The sequence below is a fragment of the Cyprinodon variegatus genome, unplaced genomic scaffold, assembly GCF_000732505.1.
Source record: "Cyprinodon variegatus isolate N-32 unplaced genomic scaffold, C_variegatus-1.0 Scaffold15, whole genome shotgun sequence".
Lineage (NCBI taxonomy): Eukaryota > Metazoa > Chordata > Actinopteri > Cyprinodontiformes > Cyprinodontidae > Cyprinodon > Cyprinodon variegatus.
In genome coordinates, this window is record NW_015150468.1 from 1,904,229 (window position 1) to 1,920,964 (window position 16,736).

General features: G+C 37.7%; 2 protein-coding genes across 3 annotated transcripts in view; both read left to right on the top strand.

The window, feature by feature from the left end:
• LOC107091252 (ATP synthase F(0) complex subunit C3, mitochondrial-like) overlaps positions 1 to 418 on the top strand; it is a 3,541-nt gene extending 3,123 nt beyond the window's left edge. The window contains exon 6 of the mRNA XM_015385074.1: positions 94 to 418. Coding sequence (XP_015240560.1) covers positions 94 to 175 — 82 coding nt within the window. The 3' untranslated portion in view covers positions 176 to 418. The remainder of the gene's footprint in view (positions 1 to 93) is intronic.
• A 548-nt stretch (positions 419 to 966) lies between these two features.
• On the top strand, positions 967 to 13,442 carry nsun3 (NOP2/Sun RNA methyltransferase family member 3). 2 transcript variants are annotated; one of them, XM_015385053.1, is made up of 6 exons: positions 1,033 to 1,852; positions 3,409 to 3,512; positions 3,616 to 4,133; positions 4,434 to 4,588; positions 8,641 to 8,762; positions 8,922 to 13,442. In XM_015385053.1, exons 1-6 carry the CDS (start codon positions 1,751 to 1,753, stop codon positions 9,253 to 9,255), a joined length of 1,335 nt encoding a protein of 444 aa, XP_015240539.1. In that variant the 5' UTR covers positions 1,033 to 1,750; the 3' UTR covers positions 9,256 to 13,442. The 2 variants fall into 2 exon arrangements, with proteins under 2 accessions (XP_015240548.1, XP_015240539.1); XM_015385062.1 differs by lacking the exons at positions 8,641 to 8,762; positions 8,922 to 13,442 and adding an exon at positions 5,761 to 6,574 and having other exon boundaries at positions 967 to 1,852.
• The last annotated feature ends 3,294 nt before the right edge of the window (positions 13,443 to 16,736 follow it).

A 16,736-nucleotide genomic window follows, 5' to 3' on the forward strand; every position in this document is an offset into this window, starting at 1 on the left:
GTAAAATTTTTTTAAAACAATTGTATCATTTTACTATAATTTAACTGCTTTGCTCCCTTCTTCTCCACAGGAATCCATCACTGAAGCAGCAGCTGCCATCTTGGGCTTTGCCCTGTCGGAAGCTATGGGTCTCTTCTGCCTGATGGTTGCATTCCTCATTCTCTTTGCCATGTAAACACCTTGGCCCTTACTGTACCAGGACACATCAAAAAGTTCAAGAGTCAGCAGTTGGAATAGAATGATTTCAGCTTGGTGTATTGTTTAAATCTTATCAGTGTTCCTTGCAAGATTGCTACTCTGTTGAGAACCTCTGCTAAACTCAAATCATTGTCATGATGGGTCTAAACTACTGTGTATTTAATTAAAGGGTTTGTTGACGAACATGCAGCCTAAAACAGAAGTAAAACACTTAATTCTTCATCTGCTTTTGTGTTTTTTTTTTTTTTTTGTTATAGAGACATGGTCCTAGGAGTACTGTCATTTTTATTTATTATAGATATTTTCACTAAACTTATGGTCTTACTTCCACTTAAGAACAGAAAAAATTGAGGTTTTGGTATGTTACAAAAATTTAATGGAGAAAAAAAAGGCTTTTTTTTTGTTCTCAACAAAATGAACAAACTGTGGTGCCTTTTGGAGAAGATATTAAAAGGTATGGGTTAAGGCTTCAGCTATATTGAAAGGGGAGATTACAGTTGGCTATCAGAATTACTTTATTAATCCCTTGTGGGAAATTCTTTTACGGTGCAACAGCTTACAGAAGATGGAAGCATAACATTGTAAGTACAATAGAGCAAAATAAAATATAAGAATGTATGAAGTAACTAAATTTAAAAGCCACTCAATAAAGTTACACCCTTCAAATATAAACAGTGTAAAATAAGAATAAGATATGGATCTCATTATATACAATCAACAGTATTAACAATGGTGCTTAGTACTTGTTCCACAGCAGCAGTGCATCAGAGGCATGCTCTCATTAGATCAAGTTAATTCAAATTGTGAAGATTAACTGAATTGCATGTTTTGTTTTGTGAGGGAGATTTTAGGATATTTTTCTCATTTTAAAATACAGGCTTTAGAAAACCCTATATGAAAGGACGTTTTTCAAAATACTCAGTTTCCATATCCTAATCCATATAGCATAAGGACAGCTCTGGGGTCCTAGCCATTCGCTCACTATCATTGTGTTACATGAACCAGGGCCCATACAGTGTTTCTTCACATGTTCGCGGATATATGCCAATTCGACACATTGACGTTCTAAAATGGTGAATTTAAACAGTTCTTTACATTTGTGTAACTTTTGTTTATTGTAGTCTTGTTCTTTTCCAAAAAAGCCGCAGTCAAAATTTGACGGCGTGTCCGTTCCACAATGACAGCTGACAGAAGTCCAAGGATTAAACAAAAACAGGCAGACCCGCTGTTCTAAAATATGTCTACGAGCACCATCTACTAACAACATATAGGATGACATTGCGAATTAATTTGATTGCAATGCACTAAATATTACTAAATAAATTATTGGAATTTAGATGTTATTTTATATTTTTTAAGAGATTTATTTTACCAGAAGTGGAACTGTATAGTTTGGATAAGCGATCGGGGACGGATTTAATGAACGTACCCATCTGGGTCACCGAATTATGGGTCAATAATAATGCTTATTTTATTTTGTGTGCGTGTTAATTTGCTTAATTCAAGATATTTCAACCATGCAACACAGCATCCAGTTAAATGATTTTACATTATGTGGAGGACAATGTGTCCCAAACCTCCGTGGTTTTTGACTTCGATTTCCGGTCGCAGTGGTTCGGAAAGTGTACTACGGCAAAGCTCTATGAAAGGCAAGGTAATTCGTTTAAAGTTACTTACTGTTCGGCAAATGTACCATGTTATTAATTTTGTGATATTGGAATGGCCGTATAGGGCACACATTTGATTTAAAGTAAAAAATGATAATAAAAAAAAAGGTTAAAACTGTTGATTTCTGTGTTCAGCTCGGCTTGCTCTTTTCTGGGTTGTTTTACACACAGTTTCCACCAGGTGGCGCTGATGTATTGAAATATTAAATCCTGTAAAATCCATCTATACAGAATATTAACTTCAAAACCTGAGTTTTTTTTCTTTTAAACTAATCAAAGAACTAGATTGGTTTGTGGTGACCCCGAGATGCAAAACTAGAATCAATTTTATGAAAAATATAATTGATTCCTTGAACCATAATAAAGATATATAAAAAGTCAAACAAAATCTCTGATGATGCAAACAATCTCTTCTGCATTTATTACGTGTTATAAAAATGTAATAGAAATATAGCTTTAGAAAATAAACTTATTTTAAAACTTAACCTAGTAAGAGGGTCTAAGATATTTTTTATGATTTTTTTTGTCACTTGTGACTGTTTTCAGGCAGAAAAAGTTTAGAGGGAGTAGGTTAGGTGGTCAATGTAGACTTCAAAAGGGTGCGTAGAGTAGTATTAACCCCCATGTAAAATGTCTCTCCTATAGATCTTCCTTATCTAGAAACTTTGTGTATGACATTAAACAAAGCCCAATTTCTTCTAGATATGCTCCTAAAGGGAAATACAAGAAAACAGATCAGGAAGTAAAGTAATTGTTTTTTGAGCTTCATAACCTATAAAATGAGTAAAAATGGGTCACAGCTCATTAATAGAAAAACAACCCACATCTACAGCTATAGCAGTATTTTAAAGATTATAAAAGCTAAAAAAGAACTCTGAAACTGTGACACTCTTTGATAGTTTTTATAGTCATGTATGAGTCACTGATGTCTTTCATTTTGGGTGACCAGCGACCCCCCAATATTTGAAATGTAAAATTGGTTTTATCCTCTGATCTTATCTACCTCTGTAAAGGGCTGAGTTACACAGTTAAAACCAGTTTGCACTATAATATAATACTTATAATATTGTTTCATGTTTTTCAATAAAACAAGATTTGAATATCAAAGGTTATTGTATATTATATTCGGTACATATCCAGCTGTAAATTTAGTTCATAACACTAGTGATCTATATATTATATTCATTATTTATAATGGTATTCATCTCTATACTCATTCAGTAGAAACCCATGTCCTGTATTTATGGAACCATTATTTATCCTGCACTTGCTGCTATTGCACTATTGGTTAGACCTAAACTCGTTGCGTTGTACCTGTACATGTGTAATGACTATAAAGTTGAATTGAATCTAATCTAATCTTAATTGCTACCAGTTAGACGAAAAAAAGTATCAGCCAAAATCAAGGTCAGCTTGTCAAGCTTTTAAATGGTTGACAATTAGCCATAAAACGGTAATGGTCACCCCCCAGTCACCATGTCATCTTTTGTGAGTAACCCTATTCAGAGTGCCAACATTTTACAGGATGCTGTCTCTTTCCTAGGTAAGAAAAACATGTAAAAGCAAGAAACTCCCGTGTCCGTCAGTTCTCAACCATTTTGACCAACAGTACAGCGAGGAGCTGGGGGACTTGTGGGCACCTGCAAGGTGAATTTATCTTTAATGATTTTCCAGCTCACTATCCATCAGTACTTTAACTGTCCTTCCCGGACTCTTTTTTCTTTTTCTTTTTCTTTTTTTTGCTCTGCAGGGCAGTGCTGCTGGACCCTCCATCATGGCAGTATGGGGTCATGTTAAACCGCTTCAGCTCTGTGGCAGACATCACACAGCTTCTTCTAGCTCAGGGGTTTTCATTGTTGCTGCCACAAACAGATGTCTCGAAGCTGCCTTATAATAATGCCTCCTCTGTGTCTAATTCTACACATCAGAAAGGAAAAGGCACTCTGTCACATCTCTATTTCTCAAAGTGCCCTCCTGAGGACTTAAGTCTCCAACCCTTCATTACCTACCATGCATCCAGTCAGCCCCATCAGTCAGAGCTTCCTCTCAATTTTCCTCAATCCTCATTACAATGTTACATCCACCTACACCCCCTGCGATTTCCCTCCCAGCCTCACCGGCCTGGCCAGCTGAAGCAGTACTACCTCCTGAATGCTGCCTCCCTTCTTCCAGTTCTAGCTTTGCAAGTGAGAGATGGGGATAAAGTTTTGGATTTGTGCTCTGCTCCTGGGGGCAAAGCCGTTGCCATAATGCAAAGTGCAACTCCAGGTAACACATCGTTAAGAAGAGACTTTCATTATTTCATGAAAAAAATAAGCTTCAATGCAATTATAATAAAGTTGCTTTAATAAAAGATGGGTACATTACTGTCTGCAATAATTGACCTGTATAGTAAGTGTTTTTTATTGACTGATTTTTTCAATCAGATGAAATAAAACATTATTTATCACATCGTTTGACAAGAGAGATGTGTTTTTATGTTAAGAGCAATTTAAAAAAAAATCAGTCAAATGCGTTTCCTGTCTTATTAACCACAGAGAATCAGTAATTCTGCCTGGTTTGTTGTAGATCTTCTCTGCTGTAATGAGCCAGACCCTCACAGACGGGAATGGCTGGCTAAAACCCTGGAGTCCTTTCTGCCTGCCTCCCTGAGCAGCAGAGTGATGGTGTCTGCACAGGATGGCCGGTCCGTTGGGCAAAGTGAAAGCGGCTTTTATGACAAGGTGAGCAACGAACACCTGATATGTTAATGGAACTAGCAATTAAATTTTTTCTCCACATCCAACAAATTAGGGTGATACACTTTGATTTTTTCCAATTCTATGCCAACAATGCAAAGAGAGCAGCAAGCCTTTGAATAGAAGCTAATAAACCCAGCAGAAAAGAAGAAAAGCATTTATTCAAAACAGAAATTCAGACAAAACAGACAATGGCTGTAAGGAATCAGAGAATTCAAACAGGTCAATAGTGGAACAGGGTTATAAAAAAAAAGAAAATAGAGAGTTGAAGGCTTAGCTTTGCTGTGAGTGTCTCAGGGTAAAAGTGACCGATTTCTCTGCTTTGCTTTGCTTTATATATGAAATCCCTGGGAAGATATGGTGGGACAATTCTGAAAAAAATATTTATCATAAAACTTAGGAATCAGTTTTTGAGGGCGTTACAAATTAAACCATGTTATTTACGTTTAAAAAAGTAAAACAAATGTAAGTATATGTAGAAAAAAATTAAAAATAAACAAAAAATAAATGAATATTAACAAATTAACAAATTAATGTATAAGTAAACCAATAATTGCATTAAATATATAAAAAAAAAAAACAAATGTCAAGTCTTTATTGTCATTATGTCTCTATAATGGCATTGTGCAGAGAAACCCAGACATAAATTAAATCCACCTGTAGAAAATCGAAGGACAAGGCATTAGAGGAGACATGAAAATATAAAAGCTAGTATTGTTACTGACGGAGCTCCTGAATTAAAATGTTGTTTTGCAACATTTTGAGGAAATCACTGAAATCAGGGGTTTTCTGTAATATTCAGGAAATATTCAGACATCTGCACCTGTTAACAGGTATGTTGGTTCATGCTTCATGAGCAAGGCACTTTCATATTTCTGGGACAGTTTTTATTTGTAGAATTTTCTTTCCAAACAAAAATTCAAAAGCAATATTTTATTCTTAATAAATAATAATTTAGTTTTTTTTATTATTACTTTTTTCACTTGTGTGATATTTGAAATACTAGTGTGAATTTATTATTTTCTTTTATGGTAGGTATATAAACTTTCAAGCACCACTTTACATAGAAACTTGCATGTAGTTTTTAGTGTTCATATAACGTGCAGTTTGTGCTGAAAAAGTCTGATATGGTCTGGAGGTGGTTTGATTTCCAGCAGGGATGCTTTGTGTCTGCCAGCAGGGGGAAGACTGCCTTTACAGCTGTGGGAAAGAAACTGTTCCTGAATCATTTTCCTGATGGCACTGGAACAACCAGAGCAGTGATTTTTTCACCTGTTGATGAACTTCAGGACCAGTATCTCAGAAAGGATGTTGTTGAGCTAAAATCTTCTAATAGCATCCTAATGATGTGTTTGGATGCTGCAGATCAGTCAGTGCTAACAATTCTAGCTAGGGTGGTATGTTTGGCACAATGATGGAGAACTTCGGGCATGCAGGGACCACAGAAAGCTGCAGGTTGGGGTTAAAGATGTTTAGAAAACTCCTGCAAGTTAGTCCGCACATGATTTTACCCCATGTCTGGACCCGAATCCTTGTTGGTGTTAATCTTTCCTTTAATGTAGTCCACTGGGTGCAGCCGCAGGATGAGAGGCTGAAGCTGCACCTCTTGCAGAAGTAGATGTGCAGTCCATGCGCTGCTTGATGAGTCAAACTGAGCAAAGAAGCTGTTTAAGGTGTGAGGAAGGGCTGGGTCATGGCAGGGCTGCTGGTTGCTGTGCTTATAATCTTTGATGGACCCGATGTTTCTGCACATACTGTGTGAGTTGTGGCTCCTCAATGCTTCAACTTGTGCTTTTTCCTGCTTGATGCCCTTTTTCAGTTCATGCCGAGCCCCGCTGTAGGTCAGAATGTCTCCTGATCTGTAAGCTGCAGCCAGTGCCTTTATGCTTGACACTGATCTCTACTGATTGTTTCTGGTTTGGAAAAACTGCTTTAGTGGGTAAAGCAGGGTCGGAGCGACAGTGATTGTAGGGCAGCACAGATTATGTGTATTTCTCCAGATCAGTGGAGTCTTTTACACTGCAATTAAAGAAGTAATTTCTTCTTAAAATAAAGTGCATTTTTTTTCTTGAATTTAGGAGATAAGTGAGACACTCTGTCAATGGGACAAGACAATTTACATTTAAAATAAGAAAAAAACAGTTGCATTGTCTTATTGCAAGTATGTATTATCTAATTATCTTATTTTAAAATAATCATTTCATTAGCAAATCATCTTATTTACCTTCTCAAATTAAGGGTTAATACAGTTAAAGGTATAGGGGAGGATTTATGTGAATAATAAAAAAAAAAAATTAACATGCAAAGCCCTGTACTGGCTCCTGAGAGGGAACGCCTATTAAACAGGTGCGAGAAAGTGCACAAGCCCTTTTCTTCTTGTGCATGCACTGTTTGCATCGCTCATACAAGCTTACTTTCCAAAAGAAGATTTGCACTATGTCAGACTCACAACAGGTAAGTGAAAATGGGGTTGAGCACATAGGACGGCCTTACGTAAACATATCACCAGAATGATTGACAATTAGGAGAACCACTTATTTTGATGATCCACCCTAAAAAAGAACATCCTCCACTATACCTTTAATTTAAGAATTTTTTAAATCATTTCTAGATCATTTTTGCATTCTAAAAAAGGATAACAAGACAAATTAGGATTTAACTTGTTTTGTAAAAGCATGCATCTTAAATTGCTAATAAAGTAGATTATTATCTCATAATTTTATATTTGAAAAAACCTTTAACCTCCTAACAAAAAAAAAAGAAAAAACACACACACATTGTACAGTGTATTGGGTTGTTCCACATAAAAATCTTTATGTTCCACAAAAAAAAATATGGTTCCCACAATGAAAATCCTTCTAAATAAAAAGGCAAATCCGCAGCTTAACAAAGTAAAATGTAAAATAGGAGTCAGGGAACTGAAAGCTGAATGCTTTGAAAACACTTTACGCACCATTATAGGAAATGCAAACACCATTTAATACCAAAGCAACAAGATCACTGGAAGAGCAAGGTATCAGTTCCCAAATCGGCATTATGAAAGTAGATGATTTATTACAGCTAGGATGAAAGATGTAATGACGACGTTCTAAATAAAGCAATGAAATTGCTGCATTCAGTGAACAAGCAAGGACATGTTTGGTAAAAGACTTTGTGTTTTTGTACTTTTTGTCTTATTTCATAAATCCAAATTAGGTTTTAGCATGATTAAAGGATTATCCAGGATTACACTGATAAAGACAAACTTGCTGCTGAGAGAAGCATGTAAAAAGTGTGGGTTCCCACAAAAATAAACTACGGTCAAATTAAGAGCCGATCTCACATGCTCTCAAGTTCTGTATTTTTGAAACCAGCTTCCATTTCTAAAATAGTTTTCAAAGATAACATTAGATTTTACTTTGGTCTCCCTGATATCTTGAATTGTAATTCTTTTTGTATTATGTGTCACAGAGGACAAATGCTTAAAAGCAGAATGTGTCGTCTCATCGTTTTTGTTTTTCTAGTCATTACAAAACTGAAGAAGAGGAAAGTTTGCCTTTAGGAGTGGATTCATGCTCAGTTTTGTGCCAACCATGTAAAAGTTAAAAGGCTGCCATCATCTTAGTCTTACTGCTTCCTTTAGAGGGCTCCCCAGCAGATTATCCACCCTGTCCCCAACGTCTGCCTCGGTCACAGCTTCCTTTCTTCTTCCTTTTTTCATCCTCTGAACTCACTCCATGTTTAATGTCCTTTGTCCACTGGACCCGCTACCTTTTCTCTGCACATTTCCAAATCGTTTCAGCTTCTCCCCTGCAATTTAGTTCTTTTTCATCCACATGTTTCTGTTCTGATGCAACCCTCCAACTTATCCAGGCTTGGAACCAGCCCTAGGAGTACACTTAACCTCTTCATTTTAGCCATCATTGAGTTCTACTTTGATAACTGAGCTAAGCATAGATTAATTGAGTATTTTTTTAACACACCTAATGCTAAATTGTGATTATCGAACATTGTTTGATCTTTTGCTCCTACTCTTTTTTTTTTTTTTTTGTCCCAAGGTTTTAGTTGATGCTCCATGTTCTAATGACAGGAGCTGGCTGTATTCTAGTGACAGACACCGGGGGCAACAGAGACTGGAACACAGAAGCAGGCTGCCTTTGCTACAGGCTCAGCTTCTAAGGTAAACCCAACACCAGACTCAAATTACCTGCAAGGTGTACTGCTGCTTCAGAGCTAAGACATAACAGATGGAAGCTTTGTATGATGTACAATCGATAAAGTGTGATTTATATATAAAAAAAAAAAGAAAGATGAAACACCGTTTGCCTGCCTCCTATAGGTCTGCCATATCTGCAGTGCGTCCGGGGGGTGTTGTCGTCTACTCAACCTGTACACTGTCAAGCTTGGAGAACAGCGCTGTAGTGGAGACGGTGCTGAATGACTTTCCTGATGCTGAAGTTGAAAATCTGTGGGAGGAGATTGCTTTGCCCCTGTCAAAATACTTTGCTTTTATTTCACTCCCTGGTCATGCAGGAATCGATCCCCAGCCATTCCTTTGCCCACAGAATGTCAGTGCATCCTGCTCTCATCATAGGCTCGGCATTCTGGTCGTTCCACAGCCTGGCAAGGCGTGGGGGCCGATGTTTCTGTCTCGAATTAGAAAAAAGGGATAGAGCTAAACCTCCAGAGACACAAGGACATGCCAAATCTCACCGCTCTAAGTCAGACACTGTAGGAGTGTCTGACTTAGTGTTCCAGCACTTATTTCAGGATAAACTGTACAAAGTAGTTTAGATGTAAACATGAAGGCAAAACTCCAAGTGTCAGAGCTGCTGTGTCCAAGTTAAGGTTAACGAGTACTATGAGTGGGCTGGGTGAGTTGTTATATTTCACCAACCAATAAAACCAAACATTCCTCATATTGTCACCTCTACCAATCCTCATCAAGGACAGATTAATGTTTGCTAAATGCATGTAATCAGTGTTTGAGACGAAAATGCAGCAGTTTACAATGTAACAGCAAAGAAGCTGCCTGTTCAGATAAAGCAGCAGCAGCTTCTTACTGAGGTTATTAGGATGGTTTTATTTAAGGAATGTTACAGCTCACTCGGTTTTCATCAGGTCTGAACTTGGACCAGAATGACTGTTTTTGTCTGGATCAAAAGGATTTATGTGAAGCATTAGGTATCCCCAGAAGCTGGAAAACACCTTTAAAGCAGGTACAAAGAAGAGGGATTTATTCATAAACTCTGCAGTTGAAGCATCATGCTGCTCTATAGTAGACAGAAATAGCAGCACTTGGATAACAAGCTCTTATTCCTACCTTTAAAGTGGATAGCAGGATGTCCTCACTTGTTTTCCTTTGGAGTTCAAACTTTGAAAGTTGTGTTGCTGAAAACTCTTCTTCCTCATTTCCCAATCAGCTGTCTTCTTGTTTTGTTAGATATTATTAAGAATTTATTTAAGCTGGAAACTTGAACTATTAGAAAACACATACCAATAATTAATAACTTATCTAATGGAAAAGATAAACACAGATGGATTGTCTGCATTCAAATCGATTCACAAATCAAGGAAACTACTATTTTGGCAGTTGTTTTGATATGTAAAAGCAAAAAACAGAGTAATGATGTAAAATTATTTTATTTTACAGGCATAAATTGTGCTTTTGTAAAACTTCTGTTAGCAAATGTGAATATTTTTCTTATTTCTAGTACATCTGAACCCTCCAGAACAACTAATATAGTTGATGAGAAAACATGGAATCCATAATTATAGGAATATAAATAACCCTTGACTGCTGCTTGAAAGCACCTCCTGAAGCACCCCACACAGGGCACCATGAGAAACACCGTCAAATGCCTTCTCCAGGTCCACAAAACACATGTGGACCAGTCAGGAACGCCCAAGAACCCTGCAGAGAGTGTTGAGCTGTTCCAAAGCCAGGATAGAAACCACACTGCTTCTCCTGAAGCATCAACCAGACTCTCCTCTCCAGCATCCTGGATAGGCCTTACTGGGGAGGCGGATTTGGAACAGATCCGCCTTCTGACAATCCAGGGGTACTGTCCCTGACCTCCACATAAGAGGTGTTTCGGAAGACGGTTGATAAATTTTTATGTATCCTTGAAGATGTATTTATAGGAAAAACAGAAATGTCACAAAGAGCCCCTGATAATCATGATTCATGAATAACACAAGTTTTTTGTTTTGTTGCTCAGTAATATTACATCTACCAGGTCTGTTACTAAACCACTCCTCCTTTTGGTGAGGCTGAGAGACGATCGCATCACCTCTTGTGGGTTATTAAGAGGATGGACTGCACTTGAGCCCTGCTTGAGCAAAAAAATAGACACAGTTCTATCATATTGCTGCAGCCCTTTATTATTCTGGAATGCTTGGGGGACGAGAAATGTTTGGGGTTTATAATAAAATCTCCATAAGGGTAAAGTCATTAAAAAGATCGATGAAACAGGAAATCTAGAAGAGCTACCCAATAGCTTCATCCAACGGTTCCTTTTGGTCATATTGGTTCAAGCAGTCATTGCTCTACTTATTTGTAGACTCTTCTACTTTTTCTTTCCATTCTTTTGTTTCAGACTTTTTGTATGATAATATGAGATCACCATTACACCACATCTGCAGAAACACAAATTTAAAGTGGTGAGATGATGTGGAGCTTCATGGGGGTTAACTATATTGCTGACCTTTAAGTGAACCCTGGTTTGTTGATGTTCCCCATATTGCCGCGTTTCCTCAAGGGCAGAATCTCTAAGCAGCTTTTCCTCCACTTCAAAGGGAGCAAATGTAGGCCTGCTTTGCATAATCAGGTGGAGAGCCGCGTTTTGCCAGAGAGGCAGGAATTAATTTGTGGCACCACCAGATGTAATCATTAAAACCTTAGTCATTGACAATAAAGGGAGAAGAGGAGGGAAAATTAGAAAAGGAATTGTAGAACAGTAAATGGAATTAGAAAGCAATGTAGAGCGCGGGATGGTGCTGAATGCCAGAGGAAACCATCACAAAGCAGAATAATCTGAGCTCAGCGCGGAGGGTAACGTTCTCTGTTAGGACATGCTGGCGTGACTTCAATCCTTACTTTGCTCCTCACATTTTACTCTGTGTGTTCTATCATCCTGGCAGTGCAGAAACATTTAGAAAAAGGGTTAACATATTAACATATAACATATTATTTTGTTAACATGTCAACAAAAATACAAAAAAAGCCACTTGGTTGTCTGGTTGGTTTCATGTCACTCACGGCCTGTGAAGACATTTTATCAAATTAAGGAACAAGAAGGTTTTATCAGAAAAGAAAAGCACCTTACATGTAGTTCTGTTCAGGACAACATGAACACTTAAATGTATCCTGGACAATTCTTCATCTTTTAGCGTTCGTGTTTTGCTTTTATCATAAATTAAGATGTAGGCCTACTGTACATTCATCAGAAACTTTGTGTAAAACACATTGACAGTCCCTTGGACTTGTTTTCCCCTTCAGAACTACCTTAACTCTCCCTGTTATCAGTTCAGCAATGTGTCTAATACATTGCTCAGAGATTTTGGTCCATATGGACCCAATGGCAGTCACTGGATTAGTCAGCTCCCATCCATGATGCAAATTTGCCATTCCACCACATCCCAAAGGTGAACTATTGGATTGAACTGTTCTTCACTACATCAAGCTGCCTGAATCTATTGAGTTGCTGCTGTGTGTGTCTGATTGTCTGACATCTGATGTGCTGTTTGTAAGAATTTTTAAGGTGAAGTTTTTGACATTGAATATCATGGACAGCTAACAAGTGAGTTTATAGATTTAGTGCCTTTTGGGGTATCCATCGCTCATTTCAAAAGTCATTTGTCAATATTCCATCAGTGAAAATGAGAGCAAGACTGTGGCTCTTGATTGATTGTTATGCTACTTTTCTTGAAGGGAAAGATAAGATTGAACCCATGCTGGGGCTAATAAGACAGTGTTTTTCTCAATCTGTAAGGAAAAAAATCGTGTTAGAAAAATAAAATATCCTAAATAATATTTCCTATCTACTAACAATAGTTTTAGAACCTTTTTAAAATCCTAGACATGAGTGTATAATGCCCCTAAAATATAATTCAACAAAGGAAATGGGTTTCAATCTAAAGGTGCAGCACCAGACAGCTTAAAATACATTTTATCAAGTCATCATTATGTGACGCAATACTTATGTGTAATTCAAATAATCCTTTTGATCAGAACCAATGTTAGGATTTAATGCCAAAGATTTGATGGATGAGGAGGAAATTTCTTTTCTTCTGTTTTATGGCCTGGAAATAAAGAACATCCGATCCCATCAATGTCAGCTCTGACAGAAAACAGCAGAGCAAAGTTAATGGGACAGACTAGAAAGGGTAGTTGAAACACCTTCAAGATAAAAGAAAGGAACAGAATTTTTGCTGCTTTAATCTGCTGTTTGTCATGTATGGAAGGAAAAGAAGGAATTTTTTTGTCTCTCTTAAGACCCTGAGTAGAAAGGGCGGTGATCTAGCTTGATCTCTTTCATCTGCAGCAAAACACTGGAAGCTCAACTCAAATGACCATTGTCAGGTGCTGCAATATCAGCAGGATTCTGGTATGAGGTTATTTTAACTATTGAATGCATAAAGAAGATTGATCAAAACAAAAGATTCAAGTTCTGTAATTAAATGCATGGATGTGTCTAAACAAAATCAATATAAGTTACTCAGAAACTTGTATTGTCTGACATTCATGCATGTCTTTCATGCAGCAAAGCACTAGTTGAAAACTACTCAGGAAGAAAAATTAGGGGAGTGTCGGCCTTGTGGTTGGAGCATAGAGCTTGGAATCCTGAGGTTGTGAGTTTGAAACCCACTCCCAAACTCTGGGTCTCTTAACAAGACCCATAACTCCCGTTTGCTCCCAGGGCGCCCCAAAAGGGTGGCCCACTGCTCCCTAAGGTGATAGGTTAAATGCAGAGGGTTCATTTTGTTGCTTTGTACTTGTGACAGTGAAAAAAAGAAATCAGTTTATTTTCAGGACAGTTACAGTGAAATGTGGACTATCACAGTGCATAGAGCAATATGTAGCTATAACTGCAGTCTTAACATTTTATTGATAGTGTCGTCCATCCTGTTATGTTTAGCATCATAGTAGAATGGTTTTTATTGGACTGCTTTTTATTGGACAGTTGCTTGCTTATTTAGAATTGTCTTATAGACGTGTAGCTGCTTGTTGGGGCAAAAATAAAAACAACTCAAAGCTCTCCTTTGCAGATAGCAAAAGGGAGCTTGATTTTGAAGTGGTTGGGCAGTTTAATTGGATTTACACTTTAGTGTGCAAGAACTTTAGTCCTTAGGATACTGAACGTTGTTCACAATGATACTGGAAAACGGACATAGAACGAAAAAGATCTTAGTGCTGTACCTGAAAGGAAGCTGTTGCTAGTTTTTCTACCGCTCCTGTGGCATATTCATTCCGCAAATAGTAAATGGCTTTCCTAGTGGTGAGGGTTCTATGCAATAAACACTTTACAACAACTATGACTTAACCATTAGTGGTGTAGCCAGAAAACAGGCAGTGGCCAAGCAGAGACCAACATGCACTAAGGGGTGGCCAGAGACTGATTGACAGTTTAGGGTCAGTCTACACAAATCACACTGTACCAGCATAAAAAGTAATGAACAAAACATTCTTATTTTCAAAATAAATCAATAAAGATGGACTAGATTTTCACAAAACCCTTGCTAATAAATCTCCACATTTATTTCTACACATATGCTGTCTGAATCCGTCATTGCTCTGCATATTGTGTACATTACAGGGGTCAAGCAGTTGTTCTTTACTCTAATTTCAAAGAAGTCTCTTAAATGACTGTGAGACTCATTACTCCTCATTCTTTCCCATGAAGCACAAACCTGGTTCTAAAAAGAGCATGAGTTCTGTTATTGTTTTATCTAATGTTATATGTGTAATGTTGGGCTATAATGTTATATGTAATGTATATTGATGTGAATAATTTATAACTAATTGTTTTTGTTGCCTTGCGATGGACTGTTGACCTGTCCATGGTGTGCCCCGCCTCTCGCCCGTAGACAGCTGGAGATAGGCACCAGCACCCCTCGCGGCCTCACCTGGGATTAAGCGTGTCAGAAAATGGATGGATAATTGTTTTTGTCGGTAAATGTACTACCTGAAAAATCCAGTTGGAACATTCCACCTGAGAGTATCGCTGCTGCCACCCTCTGGTTCAGAGGGGAACTGCTTGTTCTGGAGGTGCTAAAGTATATTATATTGCATCCAAATTTTTGCAGTCAGGTTTTTCTATGGCTAGGGATGTATAAAATCAAGCGCCTAGCCACACAGACTGTTTTTACAAACATTTGTGAAAGAAGGAGTTCTCAGGAGTTAAGTAATTTCTAGCATGTAACAATGATAGGATGCCATCTATGCAATCAAATTTGGTTGTGAATTTTCCTCACTCCTAAATATTCCACAATCAACTGTTGGTTGTACCATAAGAAAATGGAAGTGTTTGGGAATGACGGCAGCTCAGCTACGGAGTGTCAGGCCGAATAATGTGGTGGAGTCAGCTAATGCTGAAGTTCAGAGTGTGAAGAGGTCACCAACTTTCTGAAGTCAGTCACTGCACACCTCCAGCCTTTCTTGTCCAACATCAGTGTGTAACCTCATGTGCTTTTGGAAGAATGGTCAAAAAATCCATAAACACACAGTGGACAGTCTCCCCCCCAAAAATGGAAGCAGTTTTTGCTGCAAAGGATGGTCTGACATCATAATAAACCCGTTTCAATTAGGAATGGGATTTACTTAAGCTCATATGTGTCAAGGCAGATGACAATATAGTATATGTTCCTATAATAGTAACAAATCTTAGAGTAGTCAGTGAGTGGCTGTAGTAGGCCATGGCCACCCCGTTCCCCCTTCTAGCACTGCCCCGTTAACCATTTTAACTACTTTTTGTACAGTATTCAATGTCTGGGGAAAGACATTCCAAAATGAACAATCACTTCCTGCATGTCTTCCAGAAAAGTCTTGCTTTCAGAAAGACTAGAGGTAGATGTAGGTAGTGGATTTCTTTACCAACTTTTAGTGTGTTTCTAGTTTTTGTATTCTATCAAACTTTGCTCATGATTCTAGAAGGTGTAGAAAAAAGAAAATAAATGACATATAAGGTCTGATTGCAGTGTGGCCCCTAGTAAACTGTAGCAACAGAGATGTTTTTCTGCTGGTTTCTCTTTTGAAACACTTCTACGAGCCTCTGCAGCTGCCAGGAAGGAGACATCCATAACAGCGGCACCACAAGACAAAGCACAGGCTTAACAGAGTGAAGACAGGACAGATTACCTTGGCCCAGACATTCATTCATCCTTTGAAGAAAAGACAGAATTGATCTGGAGATATAAAACTAAAGCCCTGGACAGAACTGCAGCAAAATTTGATTTAAGGGAAAATGACTGGGTCTTCTCAGCCTTAAGTATTGATGTTCCTTCCCAATTAAATACAAAAAAGGAAAAGTGACATCAGTGTAACATGGTCTGAATTAATGAAGCTTGAGTATGAGATTTTATGTTTCTGTGGGTTTTACAGTGTTTAAACTATTTTGTGTGGCAAAAAAGGGATAAAATTCCCAGAAAAAAGAAGGAGGCTTTGTTTTGTTATGTTTGAAAGAAAATGAACTCAAACTAAAGCTGAATGTTTTTTTTTAAACAGCAGAGTCCACAGTTTTTATCCTATGGGACAAAGTTATTTAGCTACAGGAACTCAGTGGTCTGGTTAGTGCTAGGTTTGAATATGTACAGTCTGTGCTCTTTATATTCATGAACAAAAAAAGCATTTACAAGAATATGGAACATTCTGCAGATAATTGCAAGGCTGTAAATAATACTGAGTTTGTTGGAGAAAACATTGCTATAGTCTCTTAGAGCCACTGTAAGGGAGGACAAATGAAGAACATACTAATCCTTCACATATAGACTTTTTATTAGTGTTCTGCCGATGCCATTTTTTTGGCCCTGAAACCTGGCTGTGCAGTATTGGCCGATACTATCTGTTTGAAATTGATGTGTATGTGTATATATGAAGAACTGCATACTACTTGGATGTAAAATAATTGCCGTCATGGCTTTGTCAAGCTGCTGC